Raw genomic sequence first — 24,606 nt, forward strand, 5'->3', positions numbered from 1 at the left:
CTTTTCCACCTCTGTTGTCAATGTATTTTAACCTAGTTCAACAACAAGGCCTAAGAATTCCCACCCTTTGAAGTACTTTAAAGAATCGTCCAAAGGTATCGCTGGGCCACACAATATAGGCACACTTTCTCCAGATAAAAGGTTAAGTGAAAGGCCTCTTGGAGAACCACACAAATGCCAGTCACTCCAGGAAGCAAGTTAAGCTTGAATAGTGGGAAAAGTTACCTTCCCACCTCACCTCAAAGCTGAAGAGTGGCTAACACAGCAGAGCAATCTTTTCATGCAGTTTTTAGAAGGGATATCACTTTATCAAAAACATACACACTCCATACTATGAGTTATTATGCCAAACAACTCTAAAGAACTTGTTACCATCTATCAGCTTGAAATCCATGTTTTTAATAAAGTGCTAAATACACATTTACACAGACCATAGTGTTCCAAAGAATTCTTTACAGTTGTATATATGTGCGTTTTTTCCAACTTGTCTGCATCTTTACATAAGACACCAATTTGAACTACAGGTATAATTTTAAAGCGTAATATCAACTCAATGAATTGGTTTACCATGCAAGTCTGTATTTAATATTACATTGACCTGTAACAAGGAACATGTTAGTGGTGTGCTCATTGAAACACTCAAAAAATGACTGTGCATGTGCTGTTCTGATTTTCAAATACTAATGACCATTAAAAAAAAAAGTCTTCTGAAAAAGAGCTACTCTGCATTAAATAGCAGTCACAAGTTGATTAAAAAGCATCCCAAAACTGTTTTAGTTGAACAGATTTTTTTCCCCCTAAAAAATTGAAAAACATATACTATTTGCCCCAGGGATGAGAACTTGCAGTCATGTTACTGCTCAGAACAACTGTTTATGACCAAGTCAAACACACCTAAACATAAGGATTTAAAACCACAGCAGTGTTGCTAATGAGCTAAACAGGGACAAAACATCACTATAAGACTTAACCATTTATAGTAATGATTTATTGATTAAAAAAAATCTGCTTGCTGATGCAGAAGCTTGATCAAAAGAAATGTCTTTACAAAGAGTAGTCCAACTAGTTAAAAAGGTGGGGGCATGCTCATTTTGTGAAATCATAATTGCTTTCATTCCACAAGTTAATTTTTTTTTTTCATTTTCAGAAAAGTAGTATTAGGTTTGTTTTAGAAACACACATCAGAGATATTACAGGTTTCCTCCACCCACATGTGGGCTGTCCCTAATATGCCTAAAGGCAATTCTGGCAGCATCTCAACTGCTTCTGTCATTGTACCATCTTGTACCTGCCACTACCTGGAAATGTGACATAAGAGATAGTAACAATACCAACAGTACTATAAGTAACTGATAAGCAAACTCAAAGTCCACCTGCACTATGTGCAAATTAAAAAAAGGTTAGTTTTCCCCAATCATAGTTAATATAGTATGTGAGTGGCGCTAAAAGAGCTATGGATCTTTAACGATGGCAGTGCTATATTGGTGTACACACCAATACAGTGATTAATTTTATTACCACAATTCTGCATTAACATTATGTAATCAATGAATAAATGCAGTTCTGTAATCTTACAACCAATCACGTGAACTGTGGTCAACTTTGCCTTTTAGAAAACAAAAAAAAGCAAGCAACCCAGAAATCCCTATCTCAGCAGCGCCTCTCAGACATCTCTCAACATTCTATTATGAAGGCAACGTCCTTCAAGAAACAGAGTGGAATTGGACTCAATCTAAAAAATTTGCTATTGCAACAAGAGAATGTTTCAGAAAGAAACCACTTGTGCTTTCTAATATTCACCTGGCTTTTGGATGTAATGGTGACACCCCATTTCACCCTCTCATTTTTTCTGCCATTGCCATTTCATATCAAATCTGCACTCGTCCAGCTTGACTCTGAGCAAGGCCCAAGAATAAGAAATCACAGACAGTAAGGCGATCTTTACAATGTCAGAAAATGTATTTGGCATTTTAAAAATAAACAAGTGCATACAAATACAGCTAGAAGCATTTCTGTTTGCCAAGTGCTCTCTAAAAAAAGCAGCGCAAGTCACAGCCTACACTGAACAGTAACTGTCACCAAGGAAGCACAACAAATAGTTGCTATAACAAAAAAGAGGAAATGCCTTTAAGTACATACCTTTTGTCTTCAAAAAAATATAGAAACACAATGTATTCAAAAAATCAAAATTATACAGCCATGTTTTATGAAGTCTACATTTCCCTTGTCTTGGAGATATATATATATTTATAGATATTTATAGATATATACATAATTCAAGCAGTTTTAGTTATAGGTGACCGTTGGGTTGTGAAACTGGAAAAAGTCACGAGTCTCTCTCTTTTTTCACTTTCACATCTCCTGCAAGAATGGTTGCAATCTCCCCCTGCATGAAAGCCCAAGGGACATTGGAGCCCACCAGGGGGCATTTCTCCCCACTGGGACAATATACCTCGCCACTAGCTCCTTGTTGTTTGATGCTTTGTCTGGAGCAAGGGAAACAGAACTTGTGGGAAGGGACAGAGGGGCACTGAACAAAATGGGTGTCTTCCAACCGCTCGTGGCACAGGGTGCAGCACAAGGGAACACTGGCTGCTAGAGATGAGTCCGGGAGGCTGGCAGGATGCACTGGCTCCAATCCCCCAGCAGTGTTTGTCCCTTGACTTGGCACCTCCCTGCTTGGACCCAGCCTTCTTTGGTTCATAGAGGACGGAGAGGGCGGGCTGTTGCTGTTTCTCCTGGTAGTGGAGTGAACTTGGTTGGCATCTTTGGAGGAGTGGTTGCCCCCTGCATTGTCTGCTACTAAAATGAGCGCAGCCATAGGGGATTGGCCATTCTGGGCTGCTTCAGGCGGTGTGGTCCTGTTGGAATGAGGCGAGGCAGTTGGTGGAGGGGGGGACATGAAAGATGTAGCAGTCATGGACATTTTCATCCCCTCTGATGATGTTGGCAACCAGGGCTGTGATTCTCCATTGATCTTAGGGGGTCCAGCTTCACCTTCTGGTTCTGGGGACGGCTTCCTTTTCCTTGATGCCCGAGCCCCTAGAGATGCAAAGAAATGGAGAGGAGGAAATGCACAAGAAAAAAAAAAGCAATCAGATTAACACAGCTATAAAGGGAGATACAGCTACACAAATCAAGCTTCAAAATGGTTCCATTTTAAAAGTATACACAGCCCCTGGTTTGCATAGAAATACCTATTATCTGACGTATGCAAATACATACACAACGTGACATGCATCCAAAGTAGGTGTGTGTGTTCTATACAACTTGTGCATGTGCACATCCAGCCACCACATGCAGGCATGCAACAACCTGTACAAGTACACAGTTCACACACACGCGGGCTGGCTCTGCAACGCTGCTAGGAGGCTGAAAGGTTACTGGTGCCTTCCCTGCAGCTCCTATGGCGAGCATGAACGCCAGGGAGGAAAAGCCCTATCTCTGTCAGTGCCTACCAGCCGGCCCTGACTCATAGCTCTCTGTTGTGCTGTTTCAGCACATGAACACGTTGCCACCTAAGCAACGGTGCCGCGTTAGGCACCAGGAAGTGGGAGTTAAGAGATCGGGGTTTGTTTTTTGGGGGGAGGGGGGGAGCAGACATCTCCCTTTGCCTCATACCTGCTTTGGCCACGGTCCCGTTGCTCTCGTACCCCAGCATCCTGCTCCCCGCCAGGCCGGGCTCCTTCTTGAACTTGCTCTCGAAAGGCACCGCGTGGCCCCCGTGCTGGTGTAGCGCCAGCAGCGTGTCCCGCACCGTCTTGGGCTTGCCCAGCCATTCCTGCTCCGCGCCGGCTGCCCCGCGGCCCTTGCCCTCGACCCCCAGCTCCTCCGCCGAGCCCCGCGGCGGCTTCTCCTTGCTCTCGTGCTCGCCCGCGCCGGCGCTACTGCTGCTGCTGGAGGACACGGAGCCGGGCCGCTTGTGCGCCAGCTCCCCGGGCGGCGGCGGCTGGGGGACGGAGACCTGCATGGGGGCGGGCGTCCCGGAGATGGCGGCCAGCGAGGCGGCAGCCCGGCTGCTGATGCTGATGGCCGCAGGCAGGGAGGCTCCGTTCATCAGCGGCACCAGGGTGGGCGGCACCGTGTGGGTCCGCCGGGGGTTCGGGCTCTGCCGGTTCAGCTCGGGCGGCTCCTCGGGCTTGGGGAACCCGTTGGGCATCAGGATCCCGTTCACCTGCCGGCTGGCCCCGTACTCGGCTCCCAGCCGGGGCGGCGGCCGCTCTGAGGAGGCGGCAGCACCCGCCAGCGGGTAGCGCTCCAGGGGCTGCGGCGGGGGCCGGGGCACCCCCTCGCCCGCCACCGCCGTGTGGTTCAACTGCTGCTGCTGCACCAGGATCTCCTTCGCGCTGAGCGGCGGCTGCTTGGCGTGGGGCGGCGGCGGGGCTCGGCCCTCCTGGAAGCTGTGAGCCCGCTTGAGCTGCCGCGCCGTGTCGATGACGAACTCCACCCGGTCAGCCCCCTCGTAGTTGACGCAGCCCCGGCAGACGGGCTCGGTGAAGTCCCAGATCATGGCCCAGGGCATGCGGGGCAGGTCGCACAGGTAGCACGACTGCCTGCGGGAAGCAGCCGCCACCGCCGCGGACGACATGTCCCAGCCCAGGGGCAGCGAGCGCCCCCCGCGCGTCCTCCTCCTCCTCCTGCAACCAGAGACCAAGCGGGCAGGCTCCGGGCTCTGCAGCTGCCGCAAGATCTTCCGCCCGCTGCAAACAAGCGGCCCCCAGCGAGCGTGGAAGTCACTGAGACTAGGGCAAGCGCATAGCCCCGTCGCGGCACCCTCGGCTGCCTACTCCAGCGCGCTGCTCACTCCGCCTGCCCCGCTTGCTCCCTACTGCAGCCCGGGCGCTCGCACTGGGGCGGGGACTCCAGCAGCAACAGCAGCCGCCGCCTGTGCGCTCTGCTCCAGTGACTCGATTCTTCGACAGTGCCTCCGAGCGCCTGCGCGCTGGGCGCCCTCTTCTCTGGCCGCCTGCTGCTGGTGCTGCTCATTGAACTTCTGCCAAGAGTCCCAAGACAACAAGAGCTGCAAGAATAGCCAGCTCCCTCCTAGTCAGCAGAGGGTGGGGGAACGCCAAGGGCTTGCACATGTGAATGGGATGTAAATAGGGGTCTGTGGGGTCCTTATTTGCAGCCTAGGTATTATTTGTGAAGAGGTAATGGCTAAATACGTCAGCAGGCGTGAAAATATGTTTAACAAAAGAACAGATGCCATCTTTACTTGATTGTTAAAATATTGTATAAGATTAATTTTGTGATGGCTCACTTTTGGCTGGAATTTAATATAATCTTTGTTTTAATCTTGCCTTTGACACTGACTCATTCCCTGGCCTTGAAGAAATCACTCCAGTCTGATCCCTTTGACTAAACAACTTTCGCTGACTTTCCCAATTTTTCCGTTAAAAAGGGTTAATAATACCCACACCCAGAGGTTTTCGAGGGGCAGTTGGTATGTGCACAGAACTTGGAAGATCGAAACAGCTACTCAATGTAATTTCCTTATTCGTTTAATAGAGATTTTCGCATTGCCTTACGCTAAGATGGAAGGGACCATAATATATACAATTGCTACTTATCTCTTTTTTAATGTTTCATTTGGGTCGGAAATAGGACATTCTAGGTTTCCTCATTTGCAGCCACAAATCTTCCATTTTCTAGTGATCAGCAAAGCGCATGCTAAGTAAACACAGCCCCTCCTCCCCAACCTGCGGACATTTTTTTTCTTCCTACTTCCGCACTAAGAATTCCAAACAGCTCGTTTGACAATTGCAGCCAGTCAAAAAGAGAAAGGGATGTTCTGTTCATTTGTCATTCGCACATGAAGTCATCATTCAACCCAGAAGTAGTCCGAATACATAGAGGGGGCTGTGTGTGTGTGTGTGATTGTGCAGCGTAAACAAAGTGGAAGCTGTTCTCTCAAACTCTTGCTTGTGGGTCACCATTCCCACAGTGCTGCTGCTGACTTATGTAGGTTACAAAGGGAGGGATGGAGGAAGCTGAGCTCTGACGTCCGCATTTTGTTTCAGGGCTGCAGCTGCGCCCTGTGCGCAGACTCAGTCAGGGACGTGACTCAATGCAATTGGCACTTGAAACCTTATTAAACGAAATGCACATTCCAGGGACAGACTCAGAGAGAGAGAATCTACAGCCAGCACCGCCGATGCCCCGTCACAGCACTAAGTACCGCCTCCCTTGCTGCTATTTCTGGGCTCTCAAAGCTCCCTCCTCCCACTGCCAGGCTTAACTTTTACTTAACGTAGCAAAAGCAGCATGTACAGTAGTACACAGGAATGGGTGTAAGAGCCGCATTCTGTACTGTACTACTCTCTCCCTTTGCACTGAAAATCAGATCAGGCTTTTGTTATTCATGTGTACAGCTCTCCATTAATGGAGACCGGCTGGCATGAGGCAGCTTTGCGACTGCAGACAATGGTGGTGTTGGGGGTATTTTACACTAGGATATTTCCTCCTGCAGAACCAATGGGCAGGGGGCAAAAGGCAGAGGCGTTGACTTGTAATTGCTGACCCAGCTGGGCGTTTTTCATGTTTTGTTATTTGCAACCCACGAACGGGAGACGAAGCATGGACACGATATTTTATGGAGCTAATTAGTGTGATGTCATCAAAGCAAAAAGTCAATTGATATAATGTCCTTGCTCTATTTGCTAAGGGAATGCTTTCATACAGCTGCAGAGTTAAGCTAGGGAAATGATCTCTAACCCTCCCCCCCCCCCCCCCCCCCCGCCGCCGCCGCCGCCGCCCTTTAAACAGAGTTTATCTGTCAACTTTTCGAGCTCCACTATTTTTTTCGAGAATCAAACGCCGTAGGCCGCTAACGCGACACACCCCACCCCAACCTTTCTTCTTTAGACTGGGATGAGCTAGCTTTCTTGGAGGCAGCGTGTGTAAATTAGATGATCTCCCCTACTGGATTGGCAAGGCAAGGGGAATGGAGCCCTGCTAAGGTTTTTACCGTGCTGCTATCGACACTGCCAGGTTTTTTTAAGGCGCGGGGAGGAGGGGGGGGGGGACGGGCGGAAAGAAACCACCCTCGAAGAAATGACTGTGTGTTGATCTTCTGTCATATTTTTAAAAGCCTGTTCTAAAATTTACCCGAAGGACATTTAATCCCAAACTCAAGCGTTTTGACATGCAAACGCCACATGATCCTCCTTTGGGGGATTTCCAGAGACTTTGCCGCCGTTTGCTAATGTGCTTTCTGACGGCGCCTCCTTCCCCACCCCGCGCGCACCGGTGCAACCAGCGCTGATGCAAAATCCGCTTCCCCCCATCCACATCAGTGCAAGTGCAAGGAGGATTTTGATACAACGCCACTATCCCCCTCCCTCGCGCACCTTGGAACCGTAGGTAATACAATCCCCCCCCCCCCCGCCAGCCAGTTGCAAATGGTGACAGAGCAGATCCCCAAGGGTTAAGCAGTTCCCCGCCCTTCGAGCCTTACTTTTGTTTCAGCGATAACATAAACACCGCCTTGCACGTTTGCTCAAAGCAAACCTTGCCATCTTTGGGACTGCCCTGTCAGCGATAAGCGAAATTCAAAAACACGGTCTTAGATGTAGGTTCTCTCGCTCCCTCTCTTTGGATACATGCATGTGCGCTCATAAAAGGAGACCGCTCCTTTTATTTTCATATTCATAATCCCTTAAATATTTGCAACTCCATTGGCATAGCTTCCCCGGTGACCTTCCTGAGGTTAGCTTGCCAATGAAAGAGCTATTTTTTTTGGACTGCACTCCCGTCCTGAATTCCCCCGGGAGCTAAAAGGGTTAACACGGCTTGTTTTCTGCTTCACAACAGCACTCCCGTTCAGATTGTGTAAAACTCCTTTAAAGCTACTCTCCCCCCACCCTTCTAAAGACGCTTTATCAATGTATACTAAGTAAACAGATTTTTGTTTTTGTCTTCCTCCCACAACCCTTTCTCTCCGGACTGAAATTGGATTCCTTCCAACCCGGCTGCAGCAACTGCTGCCTACACACTCACAGGGTTTCTAGGGTGAGGCAATGCGTCTGCGATTCGCGGAGACAAGGCAGGAATTGTAATTGCACTGCATCATGTGATAGCTTATGAAAGAGGAAGTTAGGATGTTTTAGTCACGTACTCCTTTGCCCTCTTGCTTAGCCTCTAGGTTCTTTGAAGGAAAAATTACATGTATTTATATATGTTGGTTGGGTGCCAAGAACGACTGTTTGTGCATTTAAGATCACGAGCAGTTAGTAAAGGTGGGGGGGGGAGGAAACCGTTCAGCTGTGGAAGGCTTTAAACTGGAGGGCAAATTGTGCTCACTTTTCCTTCATTCTAACAAGAGCTTGTTGGAAAAAATCAAGATGAGCAATTTTAAGTTTTTAACTATAATTTTATTGCTCCGAATTAACTCTGGAAAAAACAGGAGGGAGGCATAACGTCTGAACATGATTTTCCTGAAACAATGGCTGGATTAAATAAAAAATGTAGGCTTTATATCATGACCTGTAAACTCCCCAAACCTAATGATTTCATGGGTTTAGTAGAATGGAACTGGTCAAACACAAGATATGTTCAGTTGCTCTCCCTCTCTCCCCCCCACCCATCATATAGACTTGAGCTTCAAGACACCTACTGGTGGTTTATGGTAATGCCGTTTTGCCTGAAAATAACTTATTAAAGGCACAAACTGGCCATATCCTGCTTGCTTTACACAAAGTTTAATTGATTTCAACAGGACTGCCTTTGGGTACATGATGAGCAGGATATGGTCTATTATAATGAACAATGTGCCCTCAATTGTGCATAATTTCATTGGTAGTTTTGCTGATATAATTGAATTACTTGCTTGCACCACTAGGTGGGTGCACACCTGGTAGCTGTTTGTAGGCCAGGCAAACACCTATCCTCCATTCCCTCTTTACCCCCCACTTCCTCCTTTGTTCCCCATGCCAGGGGCTTTGTGTGCCCCCATTTCTCCTTCATTCCCTACCCGGATTTCCTATTTTCTCCTCCATGCCAGCCACTGTGTGTGTCCTCCCCATTCCCACAATTCTCCAAACTTCCCCCACCATTATTATTTATTTTCTATTTGTCTCAACTGGGAGATAAGTTACCATGCTGCCACGGTGCATGACATAAGTGGTATTGGGAAGATGGGCAGTGTGGGCATGGGGAGGGCTAATAGTTATGCTGGAAGATACCATCAATTATTGATCTGTAGAGAATTAAAAATCCATACAGTTCTCCCTTTTGAGAGCTAAACCATTCCCTGAAATTTTGTAATTGAACTTATGCTGAGTTCAAAAGTTTCCATATTCTGTCCAAATAAACGGAGAAATGCCATCAAATTGAGCATAAAGCCTTGCAAGCTGGGCCAACTAAAATTTGACATTAAATTTTATGCACATTTTGGATATATTGTTATTTTGCATTTGTGAGAACTAACATCTGTAAAGGTTGTGCACTGATGTACTTCAGATAAAAACTTAAGGCCCATTCCTATGCAGCCAAAGCTCTCACATTGACTTTCTGACATTTATGCCCTGCTATTGCTCTTGAAAGTGTCAGATTGCTTGAAAAGATTTACAAAAAAGCAAATGTAAGCTGACTTTAACAGATGACTTGCTTACTGAAGGATAGCAATATATGTGCCAAATGGGTTAGAAACTAACGCAACCACAGGGACTTGTCTGTAAGGGCAGGTCTGCACAGCAGGGCAAAAGTCGAATTCAGATACGCAACTTCAAGTATGTCAATTGCATATTTGAAGTCAAAATAGCTTAATTCAGCTTTTGGCGCTGTCCACACAGCAGGAAGTTGAAGGAAGAACATTCTTTCTTTGACTTCCCTTCCTCCTCCTGAAATGAAGGTTACAGGAGTGAGAGTAAGAAGTCCTCCATTTCAAAATTCGTTCGAACTAATGGCTTGCTGTGTAGATGCACATGATATTATTTTGAAATAAAGTTATTCCAAAATAACACTGCTGTATAGACATACCCTAGATGGCCATTGAGTATACTTAGGAGAGAAAGCTCGGATGGCCATTTTAGAAACCTTAGAAGTTTTGGTTTTCATTAAAAATACTATCTTCTTCTGTAAGAAAAAAATAATTTCTATTTACAAATTTTGAAATATAGAATTCAAGCTGCAGTGCTAGTGAGGCAGCAAATGTTACCATTCATTCAATTGAAACTAATCGCTAAGGAAATATTACAGCAAACTTTTTCTACTGAAAGAGAAACATCCCCTGGCGAGACAAATGCCAAACAGTTCTGAAGGGGCCTCATTGTGAGGACAGTTGAATTTTGTAAAATAACAGCACAGACAAGATTAAAATGAATCAAAGATACAGCTGAAAATAGCCACATTTGACTTGCTGTTCCATGGTGTCACAAAATGCCTGTGAGATTTAAAAAAAAAAATTAGAAAGTGAAATCTAGGTCACATCCTGCCAGCTTTATTCATTGACTTCAAAGGAAGTACTGACAAAAGTAAGTCTTATCTTATGTCCTTTTCTAATAGCATAACAAGGACATAGGGCCTAATTCAAAGTCACTGAAGTCAGTGGGAATCTTGCTATTCACTTCAATGGGTTTTAGAATAGGCCCATAGTAAAACCTTGGCCCTGCAAACATTTTTGTACACTTGTAACTTTATGCCTGCAAGTTATCCTAGTGAATTTAAGGTCATGTGATCTTAGCTGCTGGATCAGGGCCTAAATATGTGCAGATCTTCAAACATGAGAACTCCCATTGATTCCCATGGAACTACTTGTGCTTAAATTTAAGCATGAATGTGTGTGTACACAGGATCAAGCTTATGTTGCTTGTTTCTATAGACTGTACAGCTATTGTTCACAAAGGAGCTAACTAATGGTAGCAGAAGTTAAGGGGGACACCAGATCAAAAATAAAATGCCAATAGGAGAGATGATGGTCATCACATTAGCTCAATTTGGAAGAATATGTGTTAGAGACTCAGAAAACATTCGAACAGAAGTGTGATGTCCGCTTTTTACTTTACATGGAACCCTGTTATTGACTCTTTGAAGACTGTTATGAGGGACTCTTGAAATAATTTCTCAGTGGATATGGAATACCATGTTTGCAAGACGTAGAAGGAAGACTTTGCTATGACACTTGTCCACAGATAAAGCCTGAAAAAATGAAGATGCTAAGTCTTGGTTTATTTTGTTATGATCTTTTCTTTTAAAAGTATTCATGCATATATATGATACAATGTATCTCCCTGAAAAATAGTATAGTAAGAAAAACTAAATCCTCTGTCCTGCAATGTATAGCAGATAACTGTGCCCCAGCTGAGGTAGTTTACAACAAAATTTGTAAGAGCAAAATGGGGAGTGAGGGGGGTTGAGAGAATGGAAAGTGCTAAACTTTTTAATTAATTTTGTTTTCAATCCAGCAGCTGACTTTTTTCATTTTCAAATAGCAAAGCTGAAAAATCTAGCAAAATGACCTTATTCCTTTGCTCTTGGAGTCAGATGCAACAGATATTTGCAATATGTCTTGCCAGGAAAGAAGAGGATTATGAAAATACTTGAGAAGTTCAGAGGTTACTACAATCCAATTAAAAATAAAGACTTATGAGCAATGTTTCCAGGTGCCAGAAGTGAGGACAGTTGATAGGTCAAGCCTCTAACAGTTTTCCGCAGACTGATAAATAGGGGACGTCACATTCTTTGTCCCTACTTCGCCTTGCTCCTTTGCATCCAAAAATGCAATCAACAGTTGGATTTGTTGAGCTCTGAAAGTGGATGAAGTGGACCCTAGCTTTGGGTTTCCTGATGTGAGAAGTGGAGGGATAGCAGTGACCCCTGCAACCCCTGTTAAAAATAAACAGGAAGTCATGGAATCTGTGACCCCTCTGTGACATAGCTGTAGCTGTGTTCATTGCTTTATACAGATTAGTTCAATAGGCTACTAAATGCTGCCCAGAAAATGGGAAAAGGACAAGAATTTCACAGGAAGCCTGTTACGAACGGAAACCAAAGCACAAAACTAAGATTATTCATTTGGCAGGCATTTTTTAAAAAAAGAACTCCTGATTTGGCCTGCGTACAACTAACAAACAATTAATCTTTGTCCCAAGTCTACACCCTATCCTTTGTCAAAATAACGTGTAAGACATGAAACTATTAAAAGGAAAAGGCAGAATCCATTTAATTGGAGTCATGGAAAATCTAAAAGCTGATTATGTTCAACCAAAACTAATACACTATCTAGGAGCAGTTTGTTCCAGTATATTCCTGGGTTTGCAATACTGTATCCATGTGGGCCTTTTTTGAGGAAAAACCTTCACGTATAATAAAAGTCTAAAATCTCTGAGCCAAGGCCAAAACCTTTTCAAGACCTGTGCCAGAACCGTTAAAGCTGTTTGCAAATATCCCCCAGCAGCAATGGAGTTGAGCTGGTTGTCAGTTCCATAGCAGAGCAGCTGCAATGAACATTTTCCCCAAAGGCATCTATATATGGGCAGACTCATATGTAGCATGCAGTATAATGCTTTCAGTGAAACACCATCAGAAAGAAAGCCAGTCTAATTAAAAGAAAATTTTAGTTTCAGTTACTACCCTTGACCTTGTTTTTCCCTGCCAATTTTTCTGTTTTTACAATCACATTTTTCTGTTTGTTGAAATGTTGGTTTTTCTTTGCCCATTGAAATCAATGGGAGTTAGACGCTTACATAGAGTGCTTAATTTTTGCCAGGGCTGAGCCCTGGCACCTCTAGGTTTGGCAGTTTGTACTGCTGGCATCTCTTCGCTTGCTGCATCAATTATAAATGTAAAAAAAGTTGCTTGTGCCCCAGCACATCTTTCATTACAAATTAAGCACCACTTACATCCTCAGAGGATTTGGGCCTATGTGCATAAGTGAGGCTTAGACTTCTAAAACAGCTAGGTGCTTTTGAAAATTTTATCCAAAGTGCTGTCAAGTAGACAAAGTAAACAATTTAAAAAGGAGAATTGTTATCCCTGTTCTTTTTCAGGAATATTACATAATGTGTGCAACAATGATAGGAAAAAACATTCCACAGGTAAGATATTTAATGATACATTATTAATTATATATTTCACATCTCTGAGAACAGCCACTACTTCATTCTTTCCATCAAGCTTTTTCCAGTTAAAAAAATCCAACCCACCACAGCTAAGTCTTTTTGCTCACTTTGACCACTGGAAGGAGGCTACTGCTAGGAATTATAATGAATACATTCAAAATTAAGAATGATAATTATTGATATTTTGCACCTCACTCTATGTATTTTACTAATACATAATCATATAATAATGATAATGCAATTAGCTGCATAATGCCCTGCCAGGTAGGAAGGTCTTAGTCTCATTTTACAGATAAGGAAATGGAAGCACAGGGAAATTAAGTGACTCAGTCAAGGTCATGCAGAAAGGCTCTGCCAGAACTGGCAAAAAAACCCTCCATGTATGGAATAAATTTGTCATGTACCCTGAGGCATGTGAGGATGTGTACCACCGGTAGAAATACATGCTGCTGGCTGTGGGCAGCTGTATGTGCTCTGCTAATCAGCTGGGTGGCACCTGAATCTCTCCTGGGTAGCTGCCCAAGAGCATAGTTTACAACAGGGGTGGGCAATAAAACAGCGGTGGTTCATCAGCCCCTAGCCACTGCTATATTTACCTGTGCCTCCTAGGGACATAACATCCTGTTTAATCAGTTAATCGGTAAAACCTTAAATTTAACCGATTAAGCGGAATGGGAGGGGTAGCTGCTAGCCCATCGGACATCGTCCTGCAGGGGACTGCCACCAGCCCCCTTGACCCTCTCCTGGCTCTGGCAGCCCCATGTGGGGCTGCTGGCTCCCACCCCGGCTTGTGGCGTAGTGGGCCTGGTAGGATTGCTCCCAAGTGCTGGGTAACTGTTACCCAGTAAACATCACCTGATAAGAGTGATGCTTACTGGGTAACCAGTTACCTATTCACATCCCTAGTACCTCCACAGGTACCAGCGATTGCAGCTTCTGTTGGTTGCGGATTAGCATTCCTGGCCAACGGGAGTGGTGGGAAGCAACAGCAGTAGGGATAGTGATAGAATCCACTTCTCCAGGGCAGCATTTAGTTGTCTTCACAATAAGACTCTCTTTTCTGCTCCCCCAGCTCATTCGCGATGCACCTTGGCCTGTAACTCAGAAGTTGCAATGCTCATAGGGTTGCCATCTCTCCCAGACCAGATGGACCAAACACTATTTGCTGCAATGGTGCCTGGTCCATCCAGTCCAACCAAGTTGGCAACCTTAAATGCTTAATGTTTATTCAAAGCAGAACAGGTTCAACAGGAGAGACAAAGTCCTTCCCCCTCCCAGAATATCCCAATGGTGAGGGCCATCATCATTTTAGTGTGCTGCTAGGGAGGAGTGGGGAAGAGGGAACCTCTTATTATTTGGTACCTATGACCTAGTGAAACTGCTGAAATACATTGGTCAACATTCTTCATAGTGTAACTCCATTGAAGCTATTGGACTTCAGTATTATTTTTGAAGCTAATTGGAGGAGTGAATTTGGCCCAGTGAGATCAGAAACAATGTCATTCAACATGAGGTCAAAAGGTTAAGTAGGTAATAGGTCATCACAGCATTTGAGAACATCATGTCTACTTGGCTAGAACTGGAATCCTTGCCTACCATGTCTAAATTTCTGTTTGTAGTGCATGTATGTGCCTAGGGAGAACTATGTCATCAAGAATCCAACCTTCATTAAGTAACTTTGAAAAATATATCATATACATTATAGTGGCTCACATAATGAATGTCAGCCCTCTGAACCATATAAGAACATAAGATGGAAAGAAGCATATTAATACAATCACTGTTCTTTTTTATTTAATGAGAGAAGAACAAAAAAAGTTCCCTACGTGGGCAGACTTTTTACTGAATTGATCAGCAAGGTGTGGAAATGTGTTCCAAGACTGTTTGCATCTCTACATTGGTTTCTAGTTACTTAAAGATAGTGTAATATGTCTCCTGAATAGGTTGAAAAGAAAATGTACAAGAGGTAAATTGTATGCAGAATATACAAAGTGATAGATATTTTTAGAAATAAATTCTATCTAGATTGTATATATTGCTTGTAATTTTAAAAAAATGTAACATTTATGAAAATTATAGCTGCTCTGTTAGTGTACTTGAATTGTGGCAAGTTAACATACATATAAATATACTTACAGTTTTCTTTGATTCAGAATCTGAGGCAGAGTAAATATGTTAAGCATCTGTTTTGGGGTTGTTTTTTTCAACTCTTCTCCCAAAACTAGCAACTACAGAGAAAAAAAAGCAGACATACATAATTTCACATATTTATAAAATAAGTCAATGTGTCTGTACGTTAAGGCTTCATAATCAGACTTCTAGATGCCTCCATCAGCAGGAGGAAAAGGTAAGAAACCCTTTTCAGATGTAACCAGATACCTCATTTGACAAACTGTAATGCTTAAAATCTTTTCTAATAGAAAACATGTCAAGACATGCCTCTTTCAAATGCTATCAAATAGTTCAGCCCCATATTTTACATACCCTCCTGATTACATTCATATGTTTGGTTTTAAAAGTTAACCTCTCCATTTCAGTAGTAAAAATGGCAAAGTACTTTTAGTAGGTCTCCACACAAATAAAACTGACGGGGATGCATGATTCACTATTACAGTGCACCCACAGAGAGATACTACAGTGATATGCACCAATATACAGTATTGCCAATGACAAAACATTCAGGTTCCCTAAACATCTTGGCTGTGTCTAGACTGGCCAGTTTTTTCGGAAAATCAGCCGCTTTTCCGGAAAAACTTGCCAGCTGTCTACACTGGCCACTTGAATTTCCGCAAAAGCACTGACGATCTCATGTAAGATTGTCAGTGTTTTTGCGGAAATACTATGCTGCTCCCATTCAGGCAAAAGTCCTTTTGCGCAAAACTTTTGCGCAAAAGGGCCAGTGTAGACAGTTCAGCTTTGTTTTCCGCAAAAAAGCCCCGATCACGAAAATGGCGATCGGGGCTTTTTTGCGGAAAAGCGCGTCTAGATTGGCACGGACGCTTTTCCGCAAAAAGTGCTTTTGCGGAAAAGCATCCGTGCCAATCTAGATGCTCTTTTCCGAAAATGCTTTTAACGGAAAACTTTGCCATTAAAAGCATTTCCGGAAAATCATGCCAGTCTAGACGTAGCCCTTGAGATTGAGTTTAAAAATAAATCATCTCTTTTTTTTTTTAATTTGCTTTGTTTTTTAAACCTGTTAAGGTTTTAAACTTTTCTCCACAACTATAAAGGCTAGACATATTCAGCTTTTATTTAAGCAAAACAAAAAGGGATTCTCACAAAAATCACTCAATTGAAGGGTGAAAGTCTGAGCCACTGAAGTCAAAGCAAGTTTTGCTATTGACTTCAGTAGGGTCAATGTCTCACTCCACAAATGAGGGTTTTAAGGAAATTCCCAAGTATTGTGAAATGTGCAATAAAACTGAGAGCTGGCAACACTACATATAAGACCCTGAAGCAACAGATAAATGGACAGTTCTTTTTATGCCTGATTCTGCCCCTACTGACAGCTGTGACAAAAGTCCCATCAGATTTAATGGGAGCTGAATTGGAGCCTTTGCATATGTGGGCTATAATATATTTGATCATTAAAAGCTAAATACATGCATTTTAACAAACCAAATTCCATTATAGATATAATTAGGAGGAATATTTGAACTTCAAGTGATTATTTGTGTCCTAAAACATTCAGCAATGTTTTTTAAAGATGATATTGTTTACATTTTTTGAGAGGAGGGGGCAAATAACAAACAATAAAGGGCTAATCCTCCAGGGTGAACTTAGACTGACCTTTGGACAGTGGATATCTTGAGTGCTCAAGTAACAAAAGACTTGTGCTGGCACCCTGCACAGGAGTAAATTTCACCCACAGTCCTCTCTCAGGCAAACTTTTACCTAAATAAGAGAGCAGCAAGACTTAATCTGCATCTTTTAGCAAATTAGTATTTTTAAATTTAAGACAGTAAAATAAGATTGACATGTTTTTGGTGTTCTGGTCTTCATTTTTGTTTTACTTGGATGGTATAACTTAAATCTCATTTAGTTCTGCTACCAGTTAGCACTGTTATTACAGCCTTGTTTATGAAGAAAGTAGATAATCCTTATGCAAAAATAACAGTACCACAGGCACAGACATAGACAGCAGATGGTGTTATTAAATACCTGGGCAAAGTCTAAGGTCAGAACACACTAGCAATTAACAGGGCTTACTATCTGTTATTTAATGCGTAACCTAAGAGATGTAAGGTATTTGTAATGCTAAGAGAAGTAAGGTAGGATGATCAATAGTATATTGTCAGATCTTCATTTGAATCCTCAGTTGAACAGATACTAAACTTCACTGAAACTAATAATCATAACCAGCTTTACCTCTCATAAAAGTTCACTCTTTTGATAACTAATTTATAATTTTAATATAGGCTATGGCAATTAAAGCACTTACACTTATCCAAGTATTGTCTTTTCAGGTCAAGTGGCTAGTCAAAGTTTTGCCTCCTGTGAGTGTTTGAGCTGGAAGTAGAAGTTGGTGAGAATTAGCTATTTCTTTGATGAATTTTTATTTACAAAGAATGTGCAAAGTCCTGTATCTCTGAAGACAGAAGGACTCAAGAAGCAGAAAACAGTTTATTTTGCTTAGAGCACCAAGAGTACTTTTTGCACTCTGAGGCTACGTCTACACTACAGGGGTTTTGCACAAAAACCCGCAGCGCATCCACACATCAAGTGCGTTTTTGCGTAAGTAAATTTACAGTGAATCGACAGAACAGAGGGCTTTTTGCAGTGTAGGTATTCCTCTTTCTACGAGGAATAACTCATTTTTACGCAAGAGCTCTTGTGCAAAAAAGTGTGTGTGGATGGGCAGCAGGGGTTTTTTGCACAAGCATTGGCCTCCAGGAAAAAAAACAGGTGGCCTCTTGTTAATCAGAACAAGTTAATCAGAACTCTATAGTTGCTATCTGCTGGCCCCCCTTAAAGCTGCAGGCACTCTGGACAAGCCTTGTGGCAGGAAGTTTGCAGAGAGCATGGGCCTTCAATGCGCAGCTCTGCTTCAGCCACAATAGCCAATCAGCAAGCTCCTGGAGATCCCCTAGCCCTTCCAGGGAGCAGTCCCAGGAACCTCCCCCCCCAGGGGAACAAAAAGACGTGCCCCGACCTGGAGTGGCCCGGAGATTGTGACCCTCCTTGAATTGTGGGGCGAGGAGGATTGGCTCCGGGATCCCCGGGCCAAGCGCCGCAACGTGAAGATCTTCTCCCTTATGGCTGTATCCCGGCAGAGGTGAAGGAACTCTGTCAGGGGTATGTGAGGGCCACGGAGCGCAGGGCGCACTCAGGGGCAGGACTCCACACCTGCCCGAAGGGCAAAAGGGGTGCACCCAAGCAGGGCCGGATTAAGGTATGGGCTAGCCAGGCAGCTGCCCGGGGTGCCAACCTATGGGGGGCGCCTGATGGCAGCTGTAAGGGGCGCACAGTGCCCCTTATAGCTGCCATCAGGTGCCACACTCCCGGATTGCAGGCTGCAGCAGCTCCCAGCGGCCATCCCGCAGAGGCCATCCGGGGTGGGGGCTGTGTTAACCCCCGCAGCGCCAGCCAGCAGCACCCTTCCCCCCGCGGCCGCGGGGCCCTGCAGTCAGGTTCGGTCCGTCCCAGGCAGCCCCGGGCTGCGCGCCAGCAGCAGTAGCCGGGCTGGGCCTGGCCGGACACGTGCGTCCTGCCACCACCAGCTCCACACGCCCTCCCCCATGCACCGAGTGGGGGCAGGGGCCACGCATGCGCCCTCCCCCAACCCGGGGTGCCGGAATGGCTCGGTCCAGCCCTGCACCCAGGTGCAAGCAGACTAGCTGCAAGGGCACGGGCACAACCCCGCACACACCCTGGAGTGCTGTACAGGCATGCTTGCACATGCAAGGCAGCAGCCGCTCCCATAGACAGCACAGCGAGCCGCAACTGTGTATGCAGACCCCAGGGAGGGCCAGGTTGCCCCCAGCTCCTCTGCTGCCCATGAGGGGATCCCATTGTGACCGCACACTTCCCTTGCCTGCCTGGCCGTGGTGTTTGAGTGTGGAGGGGTGCGATCACCCCGTCTCAGTCCGAGAGGGGGGGTCTGCAGACCCTTTCGTCCTCCTCTGGTCCTTTGCTGCGCCCTGGGTCTCCACTCTGGGGCCCACGCCCTCGGGTGCGATCACCCCCTCCCCAGCGGAAGGGGGGGTCAGCGAACCCCCAAACTAGTTACCCGTCCCTGCGGGATGGGGCTGAAGCCCCTAGTTCGAGCCTTCCCCTCTCTCGGGGTTCCAACTCGCACTTCGCCTCTGCTATAGTCGTTAGGAGCGAGATGCTCCCTTAGGAGAGGGAGGGGGACCCAGTCCCACCCTCTCTCCGGGTCCCAGCCCGGGGCCCTAAGTGTCGGGGTCTGCTAGTGTCCCGACGCAGCGGACGGGGGGTCACTCCCTCCATAACCTGTCCACCCACGGTCGCCAAAAGCGTCCTGCCCCGGGCTCCTTCCTCCCTTCGGGTGCCTCCTGCCGGTGACGCTCCGTGTCCCTGAACCTACCCTGGTTCTGCAGTCCGAGGCTCCCGGCGTCCGAGTGAAGTCTCAGGGGTAGGTTCCCTGAGTACGGTCCGCTCCCGGCTGTCCCGTTCCCTCCTGGTCCGGCACGGCGGGGTTTGTCCGCCGTCCGAGGAGGGGCTGACTGACCTCTAGGGGCAATGGCTGTCCCGGAGGCCACGGTACCAGCGCCGGGCCGACAGCCGGGCGACGTGTCGCTCCGGATCCGTCCTGCGGCGGGGGCTGCTACTCCTCCGCCGCTGCGAGGATTCTGCCCCCTGCCATGCTGGCGGCGGGCCCTTTTGAGCCGGCCCGCCACGCCGGCCGCAGCCCGGGGCCCCGCCCCTTCCGGGCGTGTCCCGGCGTGCGTCCCTGCTGGGCAGCCGCCCCCCTCCACCCCGCCCTCACCGCGCGGGGCCTCGGGAGATGGGCCGTGTTCGCGCCGCTGGTCCTCTGCCCCCTCTGGCTCGCGCTGGGGGAGTCCTGGGGGGTTTGAGCCCGGCCGTCGGCCCCCTGCCGGCGGGGACTCCGGTTGTCTCTCCCCCGGGTCAGTGACGGCCCGTCACAAGGGGGAAACGGGGCACCACGGTCCTCTGGCCACATTGGGGCCCCTATGATACAGGGCGTGCTGTGCAGGCCACACATGGCCTTGCACCTGGGACATCCCCCTCCTGTGGGTCGTGGACTGGTGTGGATTGTGTGCATGGATGACCCATGGTTTCACCCTCTTGTGTGTTCTCCTCTGCCGTAGCAGCCAGGACAGAGGGCCAAGCCACACCACTGCTGCCACCTGCCAGAGTCCAGGGGGCCCACAGACAAGCCAGGGTGCTGTAGGACCTCATGCGGCAACACATCGGCGTCCTGCGCAACATCCACGACCCCCTGTTGCGCGGTCTTAATTCAGACCTGGAATGATGGGAGCATGCATAGACCGAAATGATGGCATGGTGTGATACCACGGGCAGCATCAAGACCTGCATGGGGGAACATGTGCATGATGCCGCTGCTCCTGCCTTCCACCCTCCTATCCCCCCCAATGACCATTGCCCATCTGTCTTCCCACCCTGCTATGCCTCTGCTCCTTCTTTTATCAATGCCCATACCCACTCCCCAAGTGACGCCTATGGTCCCTCTTCCTTCCCCCCCTGCCAAACCTGACCCTGCTCTAGCTACCCCTCCTACCTACCCCTTTCTGGTCCCCAGGCCCTCCCAACTCCAAAGAGGTCCCCACACCTGAGGTGGCATAGCAAGCCACGCCACTACTCCTCCCAGTCCTGATCCCCCCTCCCAGTCTAGCCATCCCCCTTCCAGTTCAAACATCCCCTCTCCCCTGCCCACCTTCTCCTCCTGTTCAATAAAGAGGCACTCTTTTTTTTCAAATCAAAATGGTGTGTTTATTGGGAGGTCAGGGAAGGGTCAAGGGGAGCGGATGAGAGGGGGGAAGGAAGGAAGAGAGCAGAAAGGCAGAAGCCCCTGTTGGGGAGACCCTAGGGAGAGTTATTGGGGGGTCTGAGAGAACCTCTCCCTTGGCCTCCTGGATGCACACCCCCAACTGATGGGCCTGGCAGGTAGCAGCTGTCTGGGGCTGCTCAAATGCATGGCCCTCGCGGTTGGCTTCTGCCCCCCACCCCGGAAGGAAGGCCTCCCTCTTGCGCTCCACAAGATTGTGGAGTACACAGCATACCGCCACCACCTCGGGGATATTGTGCTCCCTAACATCCAGGCGGGTGAGGAGGCAGTGGAAGCATCCCTTGAGGCGCCCAAAGGCACACTCCACCTGCATCCTCGCTCGGTTGAGGCGGGCATTGAAAAGGTCCTTGCTGGGATCCAGGTGGCCGGTGTATGGCTTCATCAGCCAGGACCCGAGTGGGTATGCTGCATCCCCCACTATGCACTCTGGCATGTTCTGGTCACCCACGGCAAAGTCCCGGCAGGGGAAAAAGGTTCCCACCTCCAGCTTGGCACACAGGCTGGAGTTCCTACAAACTCGGGCATCATGTGCCCTGCTCGACCAACCCACATAAATGTTTGTAAAGTGGCCCTGGTGGTCCACCAGGGCCTGCAGAACTACAGAAAAGTAGCTCTTTCTGTTTATAAACTGGGCCATTTGATGGTCCAGGACCCGATGGGGATGTGCGTGCCATCAATAGCTCCCTTGCAGTTGGGGAACCCCAGGGCAGCAAATCCGGCCATGGTTGCATCCAGGTCCTCGAGACTGCCAACTCTGCACAGCAGCAGGGAGTTGATGGCCCTGATGACCTGCAGAAGGAGACAAAGAAACACACAGAACAGAAAATGAGAGAGAGGTTACGTGAGCCTTTGGGAAGTGCCTGTCCTCCTCCCCTCCTCCGCCCCCTCCCCCGCAACTCCCCAGGAACCACCCCCTATGATCCCGTGTCCCCCTCCCCCCCAGCAGCAGGGCTGTGTGATGGCGGGATGGCACAAGCTCCTGGGGCCAGCTCCCCCCTTCTGAGGGTCCCCCTTATCCAACACCCTCTCCCACCCCCCGTGCAGGGACTACAGCCTTTGAGCGCCTTACCTGCATAAGCAGGGCCCCGACGATTGACTTCCCCACCCCAAACTGGTTGGCCACCGACTGGTAGCTGTCTGGAGTGGCCAGGTTCCAGATGGTGATTGCGACCCACTTCTGCAGGGGGATAGCAGACCGCAGGTGGGTGTTGCATCTCTGGAGGGCGGGTATGAGCCAGGCACAGAGCTCAAGGAAGGTGGCCTTGTGCATTCTAAAGTTCTGCAGCCACTGCTGGTCCCACCAGTCCGAACTGGTCTCCAGCCTCCAGAACCTTCTGTGTATGGTTGGGTGCGGCAGGCAGAGTGGAGCAGCCGCAACTATGCAGAGGGTGATGAGGAAGAGTTCTGAGTCCACATCCAGCATGAACATGTAGGCAGCTGGAAGAAAATGCTGCAGGAATTGCAGCATGGCCATGTGGGACTGTCGCCTGCCCAGGCTCCATAGCACACAACAGGAAAAAGCTGTGGCATCCCAAAAATGAACAGGGCAACCACAGCAGGCACTGTTGATGCTTTTCTGTCCCTCTACAGAGTCTGCAAGCGGGCAGCAGAAACAGAGAAACGGCTGTCCAGGGGGGTCCCGTTAAGCATGTATCTCTGCAGAGCTCTAGCAACAGCACTCGAGAGCAATTGGTGACCTAAAAGTCCGGCTAGAACTGGTTCCGGGTGGTTTTATATGCGAGAGAGCATCCAATGAGTGTGATTGCTTTTGCGATGAACTTTTGTAGTGTGGATGCGCTCTTGCACAAGTTTTTGCAGAGGAGCTCTTCCACAAAAAGCTTCTTGCGCAAGAAGCCTGCAGTATAGACATAGCCTGAGCCCAAAGATCTCTCTCTAGGTTTTTTTCCAAGATCAGCCGTCATTTCAGTTTTCTGTGTGTTCTTCTCTGCTCCCACCCATTCAGTTCCCCAGTTTATCCCAGCACAGTTTCTGAGCAGACTCTGTTAGTCTCTGTTTTAGGTGTGGCCCCTTAACTAACTTTTATAACTTATTTAAATGGGGGACTCAGTCACACATCAATTTGGAGTTGGTTTAAACTCAATCCATAACAAGCTTTCATCCAGCTCATAAAAATGTTCTTTCCCCTCTGAGCCAGTCCCGTTTAGGAGAGTGGGATGTAACTCTTATTTTCAGTTTCCTCTGAGAAAGATTCTCCCTTCTTGGTAGATTCTGTGTTATTCCAAAGCAGTTACTTCCATTGAAAATCCCTCTGCCAACCCTAAAAAAGGTCTCATCTTGTATCCCCCCTTATCCTACAATTTAAGGCCTGATTTCCCTGGGCCAGATCACATACTCCTCATCCACAACTGGCCCTAGTTATTACTAACTGCTCTGTAATAGTGTGGACAAAGATAAATTGAGCATCCCACTTCTCATTTGAATATCATGCAGTTTAGCATAGGTTACTAATTTCTTTTTTAAACCATTATACCACTAGTAGGTTTTCATCCAATTGTATGTACACAGGGAACCTGATACAGGAGACCTAACTCGTTCCAGTTTGTGTGCTCTATGGTTATGAATCTTTTGCATCTTTTGATCACACCTATTATTTTGAAATATTACAGGCTCGCTATTCCAATGTCTCTGTAAACCTCATTCCACGAGGAGTAAAGGACATTTCAAAATAGCAGTTTATTTTGAAATAAGTGCTGTGTAGACAACGCCAAATTTTGAAATAAGCTATTTCGAAATAACATCGAAATAAGATACGCAATTTGCGTAGCTCAAATTGCATATCTTATTTCGATCTACAGTGCAGTGTAGCACCCATAGAGATAAACAAACACACTCATTCTTTCTAGGATCTACAAGCATGGTGAAGAGGCTTAGAAGTAGGCTGTCAGCTGCCCTTCTGGGCAAGGCCTATATTTTATTTTGACTATTGTCCAGTGCCAAGCAAATCATCAGTACAAATTGAAAAATATACAGACCGATAAAGACCTATGACTTTATATATTAGACTCCTACAAGGTAGACATTGGAGAGGAAGCAATCCTTTCCCTGCATAGAGACCAGAATTTTGCTGCCACTAATACCCTTAATACCAGAGCTACTCAACTTTGGAAGCCCCAAGAGCCACAATAATACTCACAGCAAATGCCGAGGGCCACAACTTAAGTGTGATTGCATATACATGCAGATATACGCAAATAGCTTATTCCACATTGATGGGCATGAATACAAAGATTAACCCTTGGCGCCGGACCCAAACATGGCCAGTGTGAGCTAGTCAGCACCTCTTCGGCTCTGCCCTCAAGGCTAAGCAGCCAGCACTTTCCACAATGCCCCAGCACTCCTGGCACCTCCTTCCTGAGGGCTAGAAATGCTGACACCCTGTACCTGTCTGTTCCAGCCAGCCCGTCCGCTTGAATCTTTCAATGCTCACCCTGCCTGGGAGATGCCTCACCGTTGTGGAGCGTGTTCCCAGTGGAGGCCATGTTTAAAGGATCCCACCCATAGGCTGCATGTTGAGCC

General features: G+C 47.1%; 1 protein-coding gene across 1 annotated transcript; it reads right to left on the bottom strand.

The window, feature by feature from the left end:
- Window positions 1-378: 378 nt before the first annotated feature.
- Window positions 379-5,011, bottom strand: IRF2BP2 (interferon regulatory factor 2 binding protein 2). Its single transcript, XM_075924763.2, has 2 exons — window positions 3,622-5,011; window positions 379-3,042 (listed from the first exon to the last, which is right to left on the bottom strand). The coding sequence occupies exons 1-2, from the start codon at window positions 4,586-4,588 to the stop codon at window positions 2,327-2,329; spliced, it is 1,683 nt and encodes a 560-aa protein (XP_075780878.1). The 5' UTR covers window positions 4,589-5,011; the 3' UTR covers window positions 379-2,326.
- Window positions 5,012-24,606: the final 19,595 nt, after the last annotated feature.

Source organism: Pelodiscus sinensis, chromosome 3 (assembly GCF_052426305.1).
Source record: "Pelodiscus sinensis isolate ZL-2025 chromosome 3, ASM5242630v1, whole genome shotgun sequence".
NCBI classification, from domain to species: domain Eukaryota; kingdom Metazoa; phylum Chordata; order Testudines; family Trionychidae; genus Pelodiscus; species Pelodiscus sinensis.

Bases quoted from the DNA above. Each gene is read 5' to 3' on its own strand.
- IRF2BP2 (XM_075924763.2), bottom strand. From the start codon at position 4,588: ATGTCGTCCGCGGCGGTGGCGGCTGCTTCCCGCAGGCAGTCGTGCTAC. The intron at 3,043-3,621 runs GTATGAGGCAAA...TTGCATCTCTAG, and splicing joins CGGGACCGTGGCCAAAGCAG to GGGCTCGGGCATCAAGGAAA.